Raw genomic sequence first — 17,567 nt, 5'->3', positions numbered from 1 at the left:
AGGAAGCTCAACTGAGGAAACACCGCTATAAGACTGGCCTGTAGGGGAGACTGTGGGGCACTTAATTGCCTGGAAGGACACAGTCTACCATGGATGCTGCCACCACGGGGCATTTGGCCCTGGGTTCTATAAGACAGGCTGAACAAGCCACAGAGAGCAAGCCAGTAAGCAACACTCCTCCATGGTTTCTGCCTACAGGTTCCTTCCTTGGTTTCCTGCCATGGCTTCCCTTTATGATGGCCTGCAAGCTGTAAATGAGACCCTTCCTCTCCATGTTCTTTTTTTCATGGTGGTTGCCATAGTAATAGAAAACAAACTATAACAGCATTGCTCTACTTGATCCATGCATCCTTGCTAATCCCCATCCATTCAATTTCACATTTATTTCATTTCATGTCCTCTATAAACCCACCCAACCCATCTAACCACTCATTCACTTAACTATCCATCCACCCATCCCATTATCGACCAAATCTTCACTCAACCCCACCCATCCGTCACCCTCCATCTGTTTTATCATCCCTCGTCATCCCATTTCATCCATTCATCTATCCAAGCACCCAACCACTTCTTCCATTAACTCTTCCAATCCATCCTTCTGCCCTACCCACCCCATCATCTATCCTATTCAGTCTGACTACTCTCTCGCATAGTAATCCATCGACACTCCTCATCTGTCCATCTATCTTTACCTACGTCTGTCACCCATCTACCCATCCATCCTCACCCATATAAATTCATCTATCCATTCCACTGAACAATATCCATCCACCTCACTCACCAATCCATCAACCAATCAACTCTTCGTCCAACCACAGCCATCTATCTATTTACTCCTCTTCCTTTATTTAGTGAGGGCCTACTATGCACTAAGCACTGTGTAACATGGGGACACAGGTCTCACTAATCATTAAACTCCATGAAAACAGTGAGTGCATTAATCTGTCATTACATATCAAGGTCAAATTCAGCTATGGTTTGGCACATAAATATCACTGTACTAAAAAAAAAAAAATAAGCAGACCTTGTCTTTGAGAAGCTCAGAGTCTAGACAAAAGACTGGCATTAAGAGTTGTGACTTGGTGAGGCAGGGTTACAACTCCACTCTGAACTGAGCAGGGGTAGGGCTGGGTGAGACTTGCTTAGCTGTCAGAATCACTAAGTAATAAAGAGTGATTTCCACATGATAAAGGAACTGAAGTAAAAGAGACATGTCCCAAGGTGCCAGTGAGTGCCACAGTTTCCCTGGGTGCTGACATGGGTCTCTTTCTTTCTTTCTTTCTTTTTTTTTTTCTTTTTTTCAGAGCTGGGGACCGAACCCAGGGCCTTGCGCTCGCTAGGCAAGCGCTCTACCGCTGAGCTAAATCCCCAACCCCCTGACATGGGTCTCTAGATCACACAGGACCTGCTTTTCTTGCCTTGGGCACTGGCATCTGTTGCCTGAAATTCTGAGAGAACACCACCAATATTTCATTACCCTCCCCCATGCTTTTGAAGCTCTCTTTTGTCTGTTTCCACCAGTTTGGACTGATTCAACAAAACTCAGGCATCTCCTATATGACTGGCTCTGGGATACACCAGAGCCCCTGAACGTCCTCCTGGAGGAGCAGGGCCGGCCCTCACTTAACTCCAGGCACACGGAGGCTACCAGGTGCCTGTTAGGCAGCTGGGAGCCAGTTGCACAGGGATTTCCCAGCTCAGAGGCCAAATGACAGCTGGGTAGAGCACACCCACTTGGGTCCCCACTGTAAACATCCAAGAAATCTAGTGATGGCTACCGAGAGGACGTTAAAAATAATTACCCTCTGAAAATATTAGATTTGCTCTGGATTGTTCATTACACACAATGGTTTAATAGGACTTTTATTGAATAGCTGCAGAGCTCTGGGCCGAAATCAATTTGCCTTCCACGCGGAATTTTGATGTGTGCTGTTGACTTCCCCAACACGGAGCAATTTGTAATAGCTTTGGCTCGCTGTTGTTTTCAAAGCTCCCTGCTACATCACAAGCATTTATTTCTGACCACAAAATTACATTTATTCAACAGAAAGCAGCTCCGGGTCTTTAAGAGGTTAACTTCTGGAGTGCTTGGCTGCTCTCCAGCACTGAGGAGGAGCTCGGGCGCAGTGGCCCCCTGTACACAGGGGCGGCAGCGCCAGGCGGGCGGCCGTGATTAATAGAGTGTTGAGTGCGCGCCTTTCCACATGCGAGCTGCTCAGGCCCCGGCTCCCATAGATCATGGGCTCGGCCTCAACATATCTGACTAAAATTGAATTTGGCTTCTCTCTCAACCGTTCATTTCCTATGTTATGCAAGGTTATATCCTTTTCTGCATGAGCAGAGCTAAACCAGCTGCAGCTTCGGAGGGGAAAATGTGCTTTCAATTACAGCGCTGGCCCACTCGCCTCAGCGCAGTCCTGCGCTCCTCTAATTGAGCCATCACCCAGCCAACCTCCAGGAGGATCCTGTGCTGGTCAGGCTTTGGGGTTTTGTTTTAAGATCGTTAAAAATGCATCATGCCCATTGCCACCTTAACCACAATGGTGCCTTTACTACTGTAGAAAGGCCCAGAGTTGAGGGTGGTTGGGCTGGATAAGAAAGAGGTCTCTGGTGAAGGGCCAGAACAGGGGGCCACATAAGAGAGGGGGAGTCCCTGTGTTTTGTGCCTAAGATAATTTGTCTTCAACATGCCTTAATTCTCTCTACAGGCGCCTATTAAAGACACTAGCCTTAAACTTGTAGGTTGTTCTGAGATCCTTGATCCTTAAAAAAAATTATTGTGGTGGGCAGTGGTGGCACATGCCTTTAATTACAGCACTCTGGAGGCAGAGGCAGGCCCATCTCTGTGAGTTTGAGGCCATCCTGGTCCACAGAGTGAATTCTAGACCAGTCAAGGTAACACAGAGAAACCTTGTATTGATACACCACAACCACCACCACCACAACCACCCTGCAAAAAAACCAAAGAAGTTTTTGTGACAGGGTCCCGTGTGCCCAGTCTGGGCCTAAATTTGGTATGGGCTCAAGGATGGCTTTGAACTTCTGATCCTCATGTTTCTATCTCTGAAGTGCAGGAATTACACACTATGTAGCCCATTAGCTTGGGCCACATATGATCCCGTATAAAACAACAACAACAAAACACATACACACTTATAATAATTATAACATATATTATAAATGAAATATATTTTATTCAATAAATGTAGGCAGCTTTTTTGAAACAAGCTCTTACTACATAATTGAGGCTAGCTCTCCATTCACCCTGTATGCGGGCTGGCCTTGAACCCTGCACCCTCCTGTACCAGTTCTGGTCTTTATTTCTGAAAGGAAGCACTCACTAAGTGTGTAAACCTTCTCTTGCTCATTTGTCCTTTGTGACAGGGCTTCACCCATGAACCTTTTGAGGGTGGAGAGTTGAACATTATTACCACTTTCCTTCCTTGTCAGCATGTCTAAGCCTGTAGCCTTACCTGAAAACCCAAGTGTCCTTGGCAGACTAAAATTGATCATGGGCCTGGGACAGAGCTCAGCAAGGAATCTACCTCCTAGCATCCAAGGGTCCCTAGGTTCCATCCAGCATTTGGGAAGTGGGACTACAAATCCAAGGTCCCTCCTGGCTAGATGGTGAGCAAGTCAAACCTGGGCTACGTGATGCCCTGTCACAAACAACAAACAAACAAACAAGCAAGCAAAAGCCATGATTATTTTGTTCTGAAATAAATACCGCAAATGACAAGACCATGCTGGGGTCTTTTTAAAGACATCCCTGGGCTGGAGAGATGGCTCAGTGGTTAAGAGCACTGACTGTTCTTCCAGAGGTCCTGAGTTCAATTCCCAGCAACCACATGGTGGCTCACAACCATCTATAATCAGGTCTGGTGCCCTCTTCTGGCCTGCAGGCACATACACGCAGGCAGAAAGCTGTATGATGTATATATACATAATAAACAAACAAACAAATAAATAAATGTATGTTTAAAAAAAAAAAAAAGACATCCCCATGCTGTCTCTTGTGGGTCTGTGCTGTAAGGGTGTAACAATATGCTGCAACATTCTTTTGGCCATAAACTCCATTTACGCAACCTGGGTTGCCATCCCTTGGTTTATTATTTTCAAAATTTTTGAATTTGTCTGCAGGTCCAGTTTAACTTTACTTACTATTTGTCTTCTTGGTGCTGGGGAACAAATCCAGGGTGCTATGAATCCCCTGAGAGGGTTCTACCACTGAGCCATAACCCCGCACCACACTGCCCCTCAATGGGTGATTCTCGGCAAGCATTCTGCCACAGGGCCATGGCCCTAGTTCTTGCTTGTAAAGAAAATTAATTTTAGCAGGTAGGTTTGATGACTCTTGTTGGTTACACAGGCAATCTTCTGCAAGGTTAAAAAGGTTCTTTTTCTAGTTTGCTGGTTTCTAGTTTTTGTTTAACCACTTTCTAATTTAAAGTTATTTATTTTATTCATGCATGTGTGTGCCTGAGTATGTCTGTACACCACATGTATGCCTGGAGTCTGAGGAGGGGAGAAGAGAACTCTGGAGCCCCTGAAAAGGTAGGTATAGGTGGTGACAGCTGCCATGTGGGTGCTGGGTGCTGGGTACCAGACTGAGGCCCTCTCTGTAAGGGCAAGAATGCTCTTTACCATCTCTCCCGCCCTCACGGATGAGTTTCTTTTCCTTACAGTTAGTGAAATGGCAATTTTCCATACATCTGGTCATGTTATAAAGAACACTAATGCAATTTACTGCTGTTAAAGGAAACAGCATTTCAGGCTGTTAAATGAAATAGCCACGCCTACTGGCTTCCAGTGACTTGTCTTAGGGCTCTTGAATTCTCTATTTATAACTAAATAGGAATGACTGATTTTCCTTTGTGTTCTGTTCTTGTCTGATTCTGACATCAAAGTTATTGTAGCCTTGTTAGGAATTGTCCATTTTCCATTTTCTAATGGAGGTTTTCATCTATCCCATGACTGACTGACAGAATTCTCCCAGAGAGAACTGTGTGCACTGTATGTTGTACATTTGATGCTCCTACCATCAGGGCCATTGCAAGGGACCCTTAAGATTGAGCCTAAAGACAGATATTTCCCACAAAAGGAGCGTGGGAGTCACCATTCTCTCAGTCACTTCCTTTTGCATTTCCCAGACATTTGCATACAGCTCTGCTCTAATCACATGTGCCCTGTGGTTGCAGGAGGGGCCAGAGTACATACACTGTGAGAGCTGGGACTCTACCTTATGTCACTACAGGGACATTGTTGCCCATTTGGGGCAAGACTTTTGGGGGTAGTGGCTGCTCTGGGGTCCCTCAGCGTTCTCAGCTATACTGTTTGGGAGCCCAATAAGCTCACTGGCTCCCATGTTGGACTCTGGCAGCATTCTCCTTGGTGATCTGTGAGGACGGTGATTCCTTGGTGAAGAAGGTATTCACTGTTAGGGAAAGCCATCTCTACAGTTGGTTCCTCTCTCTCTGTTCTGAGAAAGGTGTGTCCTGGAAGGTGCGAGGCCAGGGAGCGAGTCTTAGGGAGTACTAGTGTGGAACTTGGGGAAAAACTTTCTTAGGTAAAAATTCAAGGTGGGAATCCTGACGTAAGCAGCAACTTTCAAAAAGTACAACAGTATGAGTTCACAAAGGGAAAATAAACATTATTTAATCATAACTCAAAATAGATCAAAGAAGGAAACAGACATGAGCAAAGACAGCATCCTAAAGAAACATACTCAAGGTTGGCTCTTAAAAAAACCAAAACCCAAAACAAAACAAAAAACCAACTCACACAGTTGATAAATCATTTCAGTAATTTAAAAAAAGATTAAGATAATGTTAAGAATGAAAGCAGAGGGTTGGGGATTTAGCTCAGTGGTAGAGTGCTTGCCTAGCAAGCGCAAGGCCCTGGGTTCGGTCCCCAGCTCCGAAAAAAAAGAAAAAGAATGAAAGCAAAGAAACATGATAGCTTCAGCAAATTAGAAAGATTAAAGGTTTGGAGAGACAGCTCGGGTTAGTTAGGGGTAACGTGCTCCCGTAGAGGACCAGAGTTCCACTCCCAGTACCCGCACAGTGGCTCTCAACCATGTGTGACTCCATTTCCAGGGGATTTGACCTCTGCAGGTCCAAGGCGCTTAGTTTTCAAATAAAGGCTTGCCATATAGCATAGCCTGAGCCAGGACTCACTAGGTAGCCGAGAGAAAATTACACGAGTGCGTTGCCAGCCTGGCTGTGAGGGATTGTTTACATTTCTGTTGGTGTAGAACATGCTCCAAGTTGGATTGAACACTGAGGTTAACTCCCGCTCCCAATTAATTGTCTGGGCTTGTGAAACAGAAAATTAAGTACAGCAATCAATCAATCCAATTTCAACGTGAGTTAAGTTTGATGACTTTGCCATAATAATTACATGTAATCGTTATGATTATAAAATTTCAAACTTTTCAATCACAGACAACAGTTATTATCGGCTTCCTCTAAAGGCTTTTCTGATCTTCCTCCATCTGTGTGGGTGGGTGGGGCGTCCTGTCAGGTATCAGGGGAAGTGGGGCATGGAAGGGTGTTTCAGGAAGTAGGCGACTATGCTCTGGGGTTTCAAGCAATCAGTGACACTCATTCTCACTTCCATATCTTCTCAACAGGCCTCAACACACCTGCTTCCTGGCTGAGGAGGTGAGGAGCTGCCTTGTGTTCCTGCCGCCGTGCCTTCCCACCATGATGGACTGTGCACCCTCAGACTGTGAGCCACCAAGCCTTTCCTTCCTTAAGCTGCTTTGTAAAGGATTTTGTCACAGAAGTAAGAAGCGTAGCTAACACAGCAACAAAGCGTGGGATGAGGACAAGTGAACGTGCATGCGTACTCACCTCCCCTTGGAAGCTCTTGAGCAGTGGTGCTACCTGCTTGCGTAAATCCTGGGTGGAGCAGACGTCAGGAAACAGCCATTGGAGGAAAGAGAAGAGGGATACTGGTTAGGCTTCCTACAAAGGCTCTGTACAGATTATCACTACAGAAAGCCACAAAGCAAGACCCTGTCTTAAGACAAAATAGAGAACTTCTACTTATTCATGTGGTGTATGCATGTGTCCTCTTGGAGGTCAGGAGTTGAGTGTCTTCCTCAATCTTCTCCGCTTACTTTTTGAGGCAGTGTCTCTTGCTGGCCTGGAGCTTACAGATTCAGGGAAGCTGTCTCTGGCTATGGAAGCCACAGGGGTCTGCCTATTTCTACCTTCTAACATTGGGGTTACAAGCACATAGCTTTTATGTGGGAGTAGGGGATTGAACTCAGGTCCTCGTGTTCATATGTCAAGACACTTTACCCACTCCCTTACCCAGTTTCCTAAGGGCTGTCATTCATAGGTGTGTCACCTCCTTTGGAGAAGCCAATAGTTTTTGCTCCTCCACTGGATGATTCACTACATTTCTACACTAAGTTCAATGATAAAAAGCAATGAGATGCATTCATGGACTTTTTACCCTCCCACAAACATTGCAACCTGTAGAAGCTATTAGCCTCCAAGGATGTCCTGAGACCTGTGAATACATGAGTTGACACAGTAAAAGGACATTGCAGCTGTGATTATACTAACAATTGTGGGTCAGGGAGAGGATCCTGGGCCATGTAGGTAAGGCTAATGACATCAGACTGTCCAAGCAGAAACACAGGAGTCCATATAAGAGAGAATTAGAAAGGACTCAAATACAGAAGCAGAGATTGGGAAGATGAAGGATCCTGGCCATAGGACAAGCAGAGCCTGGCAGAGCTGGCACAGGCTGGAACCAGACCTTCCTAAGCTTTTGGAAGGAATGCAGCTTTTGCTGGCAACTCCATATCCATCTCGTAAATCTTGTTCTGGATCCCACCCCCCAGCAGTGTCAGATGATGTATTCCTGTTGTTTTCAGCTGATAGAAGCAACAGGGAATAAAATACTATTCAGTTCATCCACCACCACCCATTCCAGAAAGACTGGGTAAAGATCTAACAGTGAAGGGCAAAGATAAAACAAAGGACAACAGGAGAAAGATTTGTGTTTCTTGGGTTCCATCTGATTTTTGAAACAAGGTCTTGTGTAACTCAGGCTGGCCAGAAACATACTATGTAGCTTAGGATAATCTTAAATCTCTACTTCCCAAGTGCTGGAATTATACAGTCGTGTGTGTGTGTGTGTGTGTGTGTGTGTGTGTGTGTGTGTGTACACATATGTGGGTGTGTATGTATGTATGTATGTATATATGTATGCAGACATATAAAGGTCAATTTATTAACTTATTATCTATGTGCACATATTTGCACCTGCATGTGTTTGTGTGCATCATGTGCATGCAGATGCCCATGAGGCCAGAAAGAGCATTTGAGGGTATTCGAGCTCTTGGAACTGCACACTTGTAATTCCAGCCCCTGGGGAAAAAAGAAGTTCAAGGAATAAAAGGAGCATTTATGGACAAAAATTCTGTGTGTGTGTTATATTTTACAAACACTTTACTATTAAGTCTTAGTATACTGGGTATTCGCCACGCGGTACATTTGGGAGGAAACGTCAGGCCTGGAGGCATGGAGTCTGCCACAGGTGGTTGACCATCGCGGGCAGCTCAGGTCGAGATGCATTTAACATTAGTATGCTCTTGTGAGGGAGGGTCAGGGACGGCAAGTCTCTACCCTGAGGGTCAGCGGGAGAGGTTGAAGAGTCTCTGAAGAACACTGAGAGAGCCAGGAGGATACTGAGCTAAACAAAGGGAGTTCCCGAGAGAAGGGTGCTGCTTCTACAGAAAGCTGCAAACCTAAGGACCAAGGAAAGACTGGATTTAGCAGCAGGGATTCTCTGGGGAACAGAGAGCAGCTGGGGTATAGGTTTGGAAGCTGCCACCGTAAATGTGTAGAATGTTTAGTTAAAGCACCAGGGGAGGATTGGGAGGAACAGGACCAGGCCCACAAGTGGTGGCTGAATGTCCAATCTGTGCTAGACACCAGCAGTTCTATCCTTTGCCCACTGACCCTATCAATACCACAGACTAGAATACTGAACAGAAGGATGTCCACAGCTTAGAAAGAGAAGGAAATTAAGCTAAAATCATGGAACTTGACAAATTAGGATCTGAACTCAGTCCCCTGTCTCTGTCTCTCTGTCTGTCTGTCTGTCTCTGTCTGTCTGTCTGTCTGTCTGTCTGTCTCTCTCTCTCTCTCTCTCTCTCTCACACACACACACACACACACACACACACACACACACACACACACACACTGTCCTCTTCTGACCTCAAGGGCACCTGCATGCACATGACGCACATAAACACATGCAGGTGCAAATATGTAGACATAACTATAAAGGCTCAAATCACCATACATGTGGAAATGGCACTTGCAGTAGCCACAACATGTACTGATGGACACGTGTATGACACCCAGGTGGCTTACAAAAGGTAGGTATGGTGGCTCGTCCTTATAAACCCAGCATAAGGGAGGCTGATTCAGGAGGATCACAAGCTTAAGGCCAATCTGAGCTATACCAGTCACTTCCTCTCTTATACAGCCCCACTCTGAGGGCTAAGAGAGAAGCCGGGTGAGGTTACAGAATGACAGAAGGGAAGAGCCCAGAATCGGTGACCTCAACAGAGAAAAGGAAGAGGGGAGAGTTTCATGGTTCAGTGTGAACTCAAGCCAACGTAGCCCCTGGGCTCCCTAACCTTCTCTCTTGGTACAAGGTTGGCTTCATGAGAAAACCAACTGTCCGAAGCAAAAAGGTGACAGAATTCTCTCTGCAGCCTATAACAAGATTCCAGGAAGGCCCAAGAGCTGCCTCTCACGGCAGGCGTGTCACAACCCCTTTTTAATTATTTCCTTTTGGCTTGTCTGTTTGAGACAGGATCTCACTGGTCTTGAACTCAATGTAACTGAGGATGACCTTGAACTCCCTCCCTCTGCCTCCTGAATGCTGAGATTACAAACCATGCCCAGCTGATGTGATCTGGGGGATGGAATCCAGGCTTTGCCAACTGGGCCACAACCCCAATCCCTGAAGCAACCTTTTTGATATTAAAGCCAGATGTGCATCTGTCTGCACACAAGTGCATGTGCACTCTACTCCCCCATGCACACTCTACTCCCCAAGGCTGACAAGAAAAAGAACCGACTACATATTCACACAGCACACACATACCAACACAGATGCACTTCAAGCCACCAGCTAAAAGACTCATTCTAATTTTATTTCTTGGCAGTTTGAGAAATGCCTTATCTCAATCTGCCGCCTGCAAATATTATCTGGTTTGTTACTAAACTGAGGAGAGAGATTCAAAGCTGCTCAGTTCTGGCCCACGGGACTCTGTCGCTATCAGTTAGCATGGACAGGAAATGATCTATCCTCGTTTCAGAGCACGGTGCCCTTTGCATTCTAGACAGCCACTGAAACCACAGTCTCTACCGCTTCTGGTCCTGGGTCACCGTCGATGCACACCCTTCGTGACAACTGCCAACTGAAGAGAGGAGGGGTTTGAGTTGATTGAAACCACACTAGAAAGAGTTATAACCTGGTAGCTGACACATGCTTTAAAAGTCCTAACAATAGAGTTGAACGCTTAATTGAGTCATGGGGTTTCCCTGGTATCAATTTTGTTCCATCTTGTACCAATCACTGAACAAGAAGCAAAACGTATCTTAATCACAGAAAGTGAGGTCCTTACGGGTGGGGAGATGGTTCAGTCTGTTTGTGGCTTGCTGTGCCACCATGAGGACCTGAATTTGATCTCTAGCACCTTGGTATAAAGGGGGCACGGGGCACATTGGGCTACCAGTCAAGCTGAATCAGTGAGCCCCACATGCTAGTTAGAGACTTTGTCTGAAAAAGCAAGGTGGAAACGTCCCAAGAAATGCCATGAGGTTGACCTCTGATCTCTACACCCATGCCCTCCTACAACCAAACAAATGGCACGCACACAGTAAATACACTTTAAATTAGGAGGAAGTGATGCCTTGCGGTGATTACTATCAAATGTCTGCTGGAAAAGGCCAAGATGTTTGGTTTGTCCCTCTCTTCTGAGTATGCAACAAAAAGGTGATATTGCCAGAGCCACTTCTACGTAGAGACGATTTTCATTATTCTGGGCTGGAGGGCTGGCTCATCAGTGAAGAGGACACGTTGCCCTTACAGATGATCTAGGTTCAATTCCCAGCACCCATACGATGGCTTAAACCATTTGTAACTCTAGTCCCAGGGAATCTGAAGCCCTCTTCTGATTTCTGTGGGTATCAGTCACGCACATACATACATACATACATACATACATACATACATACATGCACATAAAACACATACATTAATAACATAAATAAATCTTCAAAAAAAAAAAAAGGTGCTACAGTCAGTCCCTCTGACTTAAAAAGAAGAGCCTTGTACGCATCTCTCTGCTCCCACCCATCATGCGTCATGCTTAGGTGCCATCTCTGGATCTGGATTTGCCTTGCGCAGGATGGGGCTCGCCGCTTTCTTTGTCTTAATTTCAGTTCACCTTTTCTTCCTGTGTCTTGGTTGTGAAAAGCTGGGGTGGAGCTTACCGTGAGTGAAAATGGTAGACTGATTTATTTATACAAAGGACCCTCAGAAATGTTCAGATTGGGAGGTGACATGTCACATAGAGACACATATTCCCTATATGAAGTATTCATTATCTAAACCTCAAAGCAAGAAAATTCTTAGTCAGCATGGTGGTATGGATCTGTAGTACCAACACTGGGGAGGCACAAATGGGCAGAGTCTAGCCGGCCTACCCTATTTGGAGATCTCTGGCCCAGTATGACGCCTTATATCAAAAACAAGGTAGATAGCTCCCGTGGCTGCCCACTGACCTTCATATGCACATGAATGGTAACTCCAAACACACGCATACACACACCCCACAAAGGAAATTCTGACTGGAAAGTGTCTTCGAGAGTCAGGAGATGGCAGGTAAAGAAGCCTGCTGTCAAGTCTGAGGTCCTAAGTTCAACTTCAGAGCTTGTAGTATGGCAGTAAAAAATGAACTCCTACCAGTTCTCTGATCTTTGCACACACACAGAAACACAGACACAGGTACACTACAGCTCCCATATGTAAATTTAAAAAACAACAATCTGAAAATGTCTTGAGTGTGTCCAAAGCAATTTTGAAAACTCATTTTTATAGGCTGAGCAGTGGTAGCGCACCTTTAGTTCCAACGCTTGGGAGGCAGAGGCAGGCAGATCTCTGTGAGTGAGTTCAAGGCCAGCCTGGTCTACAGAGTGAATTCCTGACAGCCAGGATGTGGATGCTTTGATTGCACATTATCTTTGCACCACCTGTCCTTGGTACCTCAGGAGGCCAGAAGAGGGCATCAAATCCCCTAAAACTGAAGTTAAATACAGTTGTTAGCTGCCATGTGGGTGCCGGGACTTGAAGCCAGGTCTGTGGAAGAGCAGCCATTGCTTTTAAATGCTAAGGCAACTTTTCACCCCCAAAGTACATTTTTATATCAAATATGTGTTAAAACTGACACCATCAAATGCAAGACACACTGCTACTCTAAACTGCAGGGAGAGAAACAAGCACTTTTATATCTGATTGTTCATTATCATATTCACCCCGCATCTGAAGTGGACAAAACACATTTGAAAACATAAGTATTACAGCTAACAAAACAGTAGTCACTTGAAAATAAAATAGAGTGAGAATAATAGGCCCCAAGTTGTTGCTTTAAAAAAAAAAGAAAAAGAAAAAACTACACAGGAGCTCCTATCTTAGGAACCATGTGGTATCTTATAAAAGGGGTCTTTCAAGATACATACTATGGTATTTGTGGATGAAATATATATATGACTTTCCTTTAAGCTGATTTATGGGGAGCAATGAGGGATGAGACCAGAGGAGAGGAGAGGTGGGTGACTGTCATAACTGCTGTGATGAGTCTCAAGGGGGCAGTACATTCACCGGGTCTTTTGAATATTTGAAATAAGTCAACATGTGTCTCTCCAAGACTTAAGTGTTACACCTTCTCCTGCACAATCACTGAACTGACTGAGAGAGAGAGGAGGGTGGTCAGGGATGCCCTTTGAAGCCATAGCCTTTGAACTCGTCCGTGGAAACTGCAAGTTGTCGAGTTCTCCTAGAATGTCAGAGGTAGTTATGCCGTCCTACACCAGGATCACCGTCCTGCTTGTCCTGCCTACCTATGGGGACTCATATCGGTGTGAGGGCTTTCCACCGAGCTAGGGAAGTGCTGAGGTTTGCTAGAAAGCTCTCTGGTAAAGAGTGGCAGTTGAAGAGTTGCTCACCAATACTTGGTGAACAATTCACTTAAACCAGGCATGGTCGTTTGTTTACACTACAATGGCTTACATTACATTACAAACCTGTAATCCAAGGACTAGGGAAGCTGAGGGTTGGTAGTCGAAAGTTTGAGGTCAGCCTCAAAGAAAAAAAGAAAAGAAAGAAGGAAAGAAAGACAGACAGATAGACAGACAGACATAGTGCTTGGGGATGCAGCTTATTTGATACAATGCTTGCCTAACAAGTGCAAAGCTCTGGGTTTGCTTTCCAGCACCATAGTTCAGGTGTGGTGCAGATATGCAATCCAGCACTCAGGATGTGGAGTCAGGAGGACCAGATTGAGGCCATCTATAATACTGAAATATCTAAGCCCAGCCTGAGCTACAGGAGACTTTGTCTTTTAAAAAAGGGGGTGGGGTGGGGAACGAAAAAAGGGATGGGAAAAGGAGAGGGGGAAGGGAATTCGCAGTCAGTTTACTAGGAGTCTCTGCTCCCCAGAACCCCAGCTTCTCAAGAGAACACTGAGAAGCTGAGAGAGGAGAGAGAAACAGCTGAAGCATCTTCTACCACTGGGTTCTCCTGTCCTCTGAAAAGTGGCCAAGGGTGTAGGTCTAAGCTCTCCTGGACCCTTACAGATCAGGCCTCCTTCCAGTGCCTGACACATGGTCTCCAGGCTCTGTTCCTCTATTCTGAGTAGCACATGCCTGGCAGCTGTTCTAAGACCCTGTTGCTGTCTCCAGTGCCATCTGACTTCTGAGTCAAACTGCACAGGGGTTGCCGAGAAGGAACTTTCTAGAAAAGAAGGAAGGAGTAGGGTTCTAGTATCTGCCCCAGTGGACAGTGGATCAATCAATCCTACAGCTCTTTTAAAATACAGAAAGCACAGCTAGGGATGGAGCTCAGTTGAAAGAGTACCTGTCTAAGGCACATGCTGTCCCCAGGCCACATAAGCCAGGCGTGATGGCGCCTGCCTATAAACCCAGCACTTGGAGGGGTTCCCTCCATGAGGTGAACCTAGGTGGAGGCAGGAAGATCAACAGCTCATAGTGAGCACCAGACCAGCATGGGATACACAAAACTCTGTCATTACAAAAAAGAAGAAAGAGGAGGAAGAGGAGGAGGAGGAAGAGGAGGAAAAGGAGGAAGAGGAGGAGGAAGATGAAGAGGAGGAGGAAGAGGAAGAGGAGGAGGAGGAAATAGAGGAAAGGGAAGAAGAGGAAGGAGGAGGAGGAAGGGGAAGAGGAAGGAGGAGAAATAAAGGAAGGGGAAGAAGAGGAGGAGGAGGAGAAAGAGGAGGAGGAAGAGGAGAAGGATGAGGAGGAGGAGGAGGAGGAGGAGGAGGAGGAAAAGGAGGGAGAGGAGGAGGAAGAAGATGAAGAGGAGGAGGAGGAACACAAAAACCCAGATTCTAGAAGACTTCGATGCTAGGTAGGGGCAACTAATTTTTTTTTTAAAATGTAGACATTTCCTTGTACAGTTTCATTTCAGAAATCTGCATTTAGTATTTATAAACCCAAGAAAGCAGAGTACAAAGTTAGTATGACCCTCTAACAAAAGTATAGGGAAAGTAACAGCAAATCATTCTCCCTTCCTAAAAAGTTAACGACGAAACTGTCCACTCCCTATGTTCTCCTTCCTAGGTCTCCTCCTCCTTCTCCTCCTTGTGAGTGTGTGTAGGGGTCTTGTGTAGCTCATACTGGCCTCCAACTTATGATCCTCCTGTTTCTGAGTGCTGAGGTTACAGGTCTGAACCGCTAAACACTAATAAATCAGCTGCTTTCTTGAGGTGTAAGCCATCAGTACTCACAACAGCCTTCAGGAATATCTGCCCAATTCATGAAGATGCAGAGCATCACAGTTTGCTGTGAAGGGAAATCAGCCCCAGGCTCTGGTTCCTGGTGTCATGTATGGCACCTGTGATTCCCCTTCACTAACAGCAAAGAACCCAGACCAGGTGTGAAGCCTGTGTCTTCCCCAGGCTCTCTCCCAGGATCCTTTGAGACAGGGCCTGCTGCTGACTCAGGCTGTGAGCTCCGGGAGTCCTCCCAGCCATGTCCACTGAGCTCAGGGGCTGCAGGCATGAGCCGTCACAGCCAACTTTTTACCATGGATTCCAGAGACACAACTCAGGTCCTCATGCTTGCATGAAGCACTTTACCAACTGAGCCATCGCCTCAGCCTCCAGGTGTGAGGTTCTTGGTACTTCGATTGCGGAGTTCAAGTTAAAGAGAGGTTGGTGGGAAGGGAAGTTTCCCTTTGTTCCAGGATGCAGGACCTTTCACCTCTCATCTCATCATCTGAAGGTGAATGGCGTGGCTATTGACGGGTTTCAAGCTTTTGGCTGCTTTTATAGATGAACACATGCCCTCTCCAGTCTCTGGGAGATGGAGGAGTGGTTTTAAATGCATTTAAACTGGGGTGTTAAATAAAAAAAAAAAAATCTCTATACAACAGCATCCAGTATGGCCTGGCAGCGTCTCAGAGAATTTAGTTCACAGATTTGCAAAAATTCCATTAGCTTTAATTATTTATCAGCAGTCGAGTTAGATTACGGTTCTTGACCTATTTTCATAGTGGATGGGCCACCCAGCGATGGAATAGATGAATAGTCTTTTTCCTAAACTGAAATAAAAGAAACCTACTTTAAAGAAGGAAAGAAAACCCAAACATGTAATTACCATGATGCAGACCCTGCCACATTGCCTTTGTCTGGGGATAAAATGTACATCTTTGGAGGTTTTGGTTATTAAATAAGATTATCTTGAAAAGGAGAAACTCACTCATGCTATAATTTCTTTCCATTTCCATTTCTTTGCTCCATTTAAAGCATCCTGTGTCCTGGTAGAACGTCTCCAATGTGACTGAGGTGCCGCAGCACTGCCCCAACGACACTGGGTGAGAGGAGGGCCAGCTTCCGAGAGCCACACAGTGACTGGAGGTGTGGGCTCCAGTGGGTAAGTGGCTAAAGTCAGCGAGGGACAAAAAGGACAGTGACACCAAGTTCCCGAGCAACAGCAGCTCTGCCACACTCCCTGCCTGACAAAGGTCATTTGTGTCCAATTCACAAGCCAGGTCTGAGGGAAACAGATCAAGAAGGGGCTGCTTCCCAGTGGGCATGGGTCACACTGCAACAGAATGACTGCTGGGTGCATGGCAGCTGCTTGGCCGATTGCAGAACCCAAACATTGGGCAGCAAAGGTGTGCTGAGGTCAGCGGTTCTCAACTTTGTGGGTTGTGACACTTTGGCCAAACCTCTATCTCCAGAAATATTTACATTACAATTCATAACAGTAGCAAAATTAGTTATGAAGTAGCAGCAAAAATAATGTTATGGTTGGGGGTCACCATACCTTGAGGAACTGTATCAAAGGGTGACAGCATTAGGAAGGTTGAGAACCACTGGGTTAGGTAGTGTCTGGAGAATTCTGGGTTCCAGACCTTACAGTAGGCCCAGTAGGTTGAAACTACCTGCTACTTTGCCATTTCTGCACATTTTCTGCAAAGCAGAGTTTCCTAGAAATTCTAATATCCCTATTCCAATGCTGTTACAAACGTTTATATTCATCTCTAGCATGGTCAACACCGATGGAACGTCCTCTCCCTCCTTCCCTCACTCCCTCTCTCCCTCTTTTTAAAGACACTATCTTGATAAGGCTCGTGCAAGACTCAAGCACACTATTTATTTAAGATCACTGAAGATCACTTGGACCTCCTGATGCTGCTGTCTCCCATCCCAACTGCAGGTGTGCACCGCCATGCACGATTATGGAACTCTGAGCGTTGTGCATGTTAGGCAAGCACTCTAACTGAGCTAAATCCTATCCCCTATTTTTTTCAATTTAAAGAAAACAAAATGCTAAGAAATGGCTATGCCTTCTGAGAATGAATGGCTGGAGGGTCAGGGTGGGAAGGAAGAGAAAGCAACCTCAGATTCTTGTGACCAATGGTCCAGATGAGTTTCATTCACACCTCAGTCTGACTTTATATTCTTCAGCTTTCTCGTTCTTTCTTCTGTTACTGTGTGCATGTACTGTGTGTTTGTATGTATAGGTGCACAGTGGATGTGTGTGAGGTCAGGGGCCATTATTAGGTGCCATTTACCTTGATTTTTGAGACAGTCTCTTATTGGCCTTGTATTTGCACAGGAAGCACTACCAATAGAACTACTTCTCCGGACTTCTGGGCCACTTTCCAACTAGCTGGTCATATCTAAACTTCTACTTGTATTCCAGAATTATGACAACACTGCTGTGAGTTTACCAAAGACAGCCTCCACATGTTCCATATATTTTCTTCAGAGATCA

At 45.6% G+C, this 17,567-nt stretch overlaps 1 protein-coding gene across 30 annotated transcripts in view; it reads right to left on the bottom strand.

The window, feature by feature from the left end:
* Positions 1 to 17,567, bottom strand: part of Cux1 (cut-like homeobox 1) — a 318,820-nt gene that overhangs the window by 153,264 nt on the left and 147,989 nt on the right. For 25 of the 30 annotated variants that reach the window (NM_053860.1, NM_001415775.1, NM_001415774.1 and 22 more), the window contains 1 exon segment: positions 6,855 to 6,902. The exons of the other annotated variants lie outside the window; for them this stretch is intronic. In NM_053860.1, the coding sequence (NP_446312.1) occupies positions 6,855 to 6,902 (48 nt within the window). 30 annotated transcript variants of the gene reach the window in all.

Source organism: Rattus norvegicus, chromosome 12 (genome assembly GCF_021556685.1).
Source record: "Rattus norvegicus strain SHRSP/BbbUtx chromosome 12, alternate assembly SHRSP_T2T, whole genome shotgun sequence".
Taxonomy (NCBI): domain Eukaryota; kingdom Metazoa; phylum Chordata; class Mammalia; order Rodentia; family Muridae; genus Rattus; species Rattus norvegicus.
This window is presented reverse-complemented; position numbering and strand designations above follow the sequence as displayed.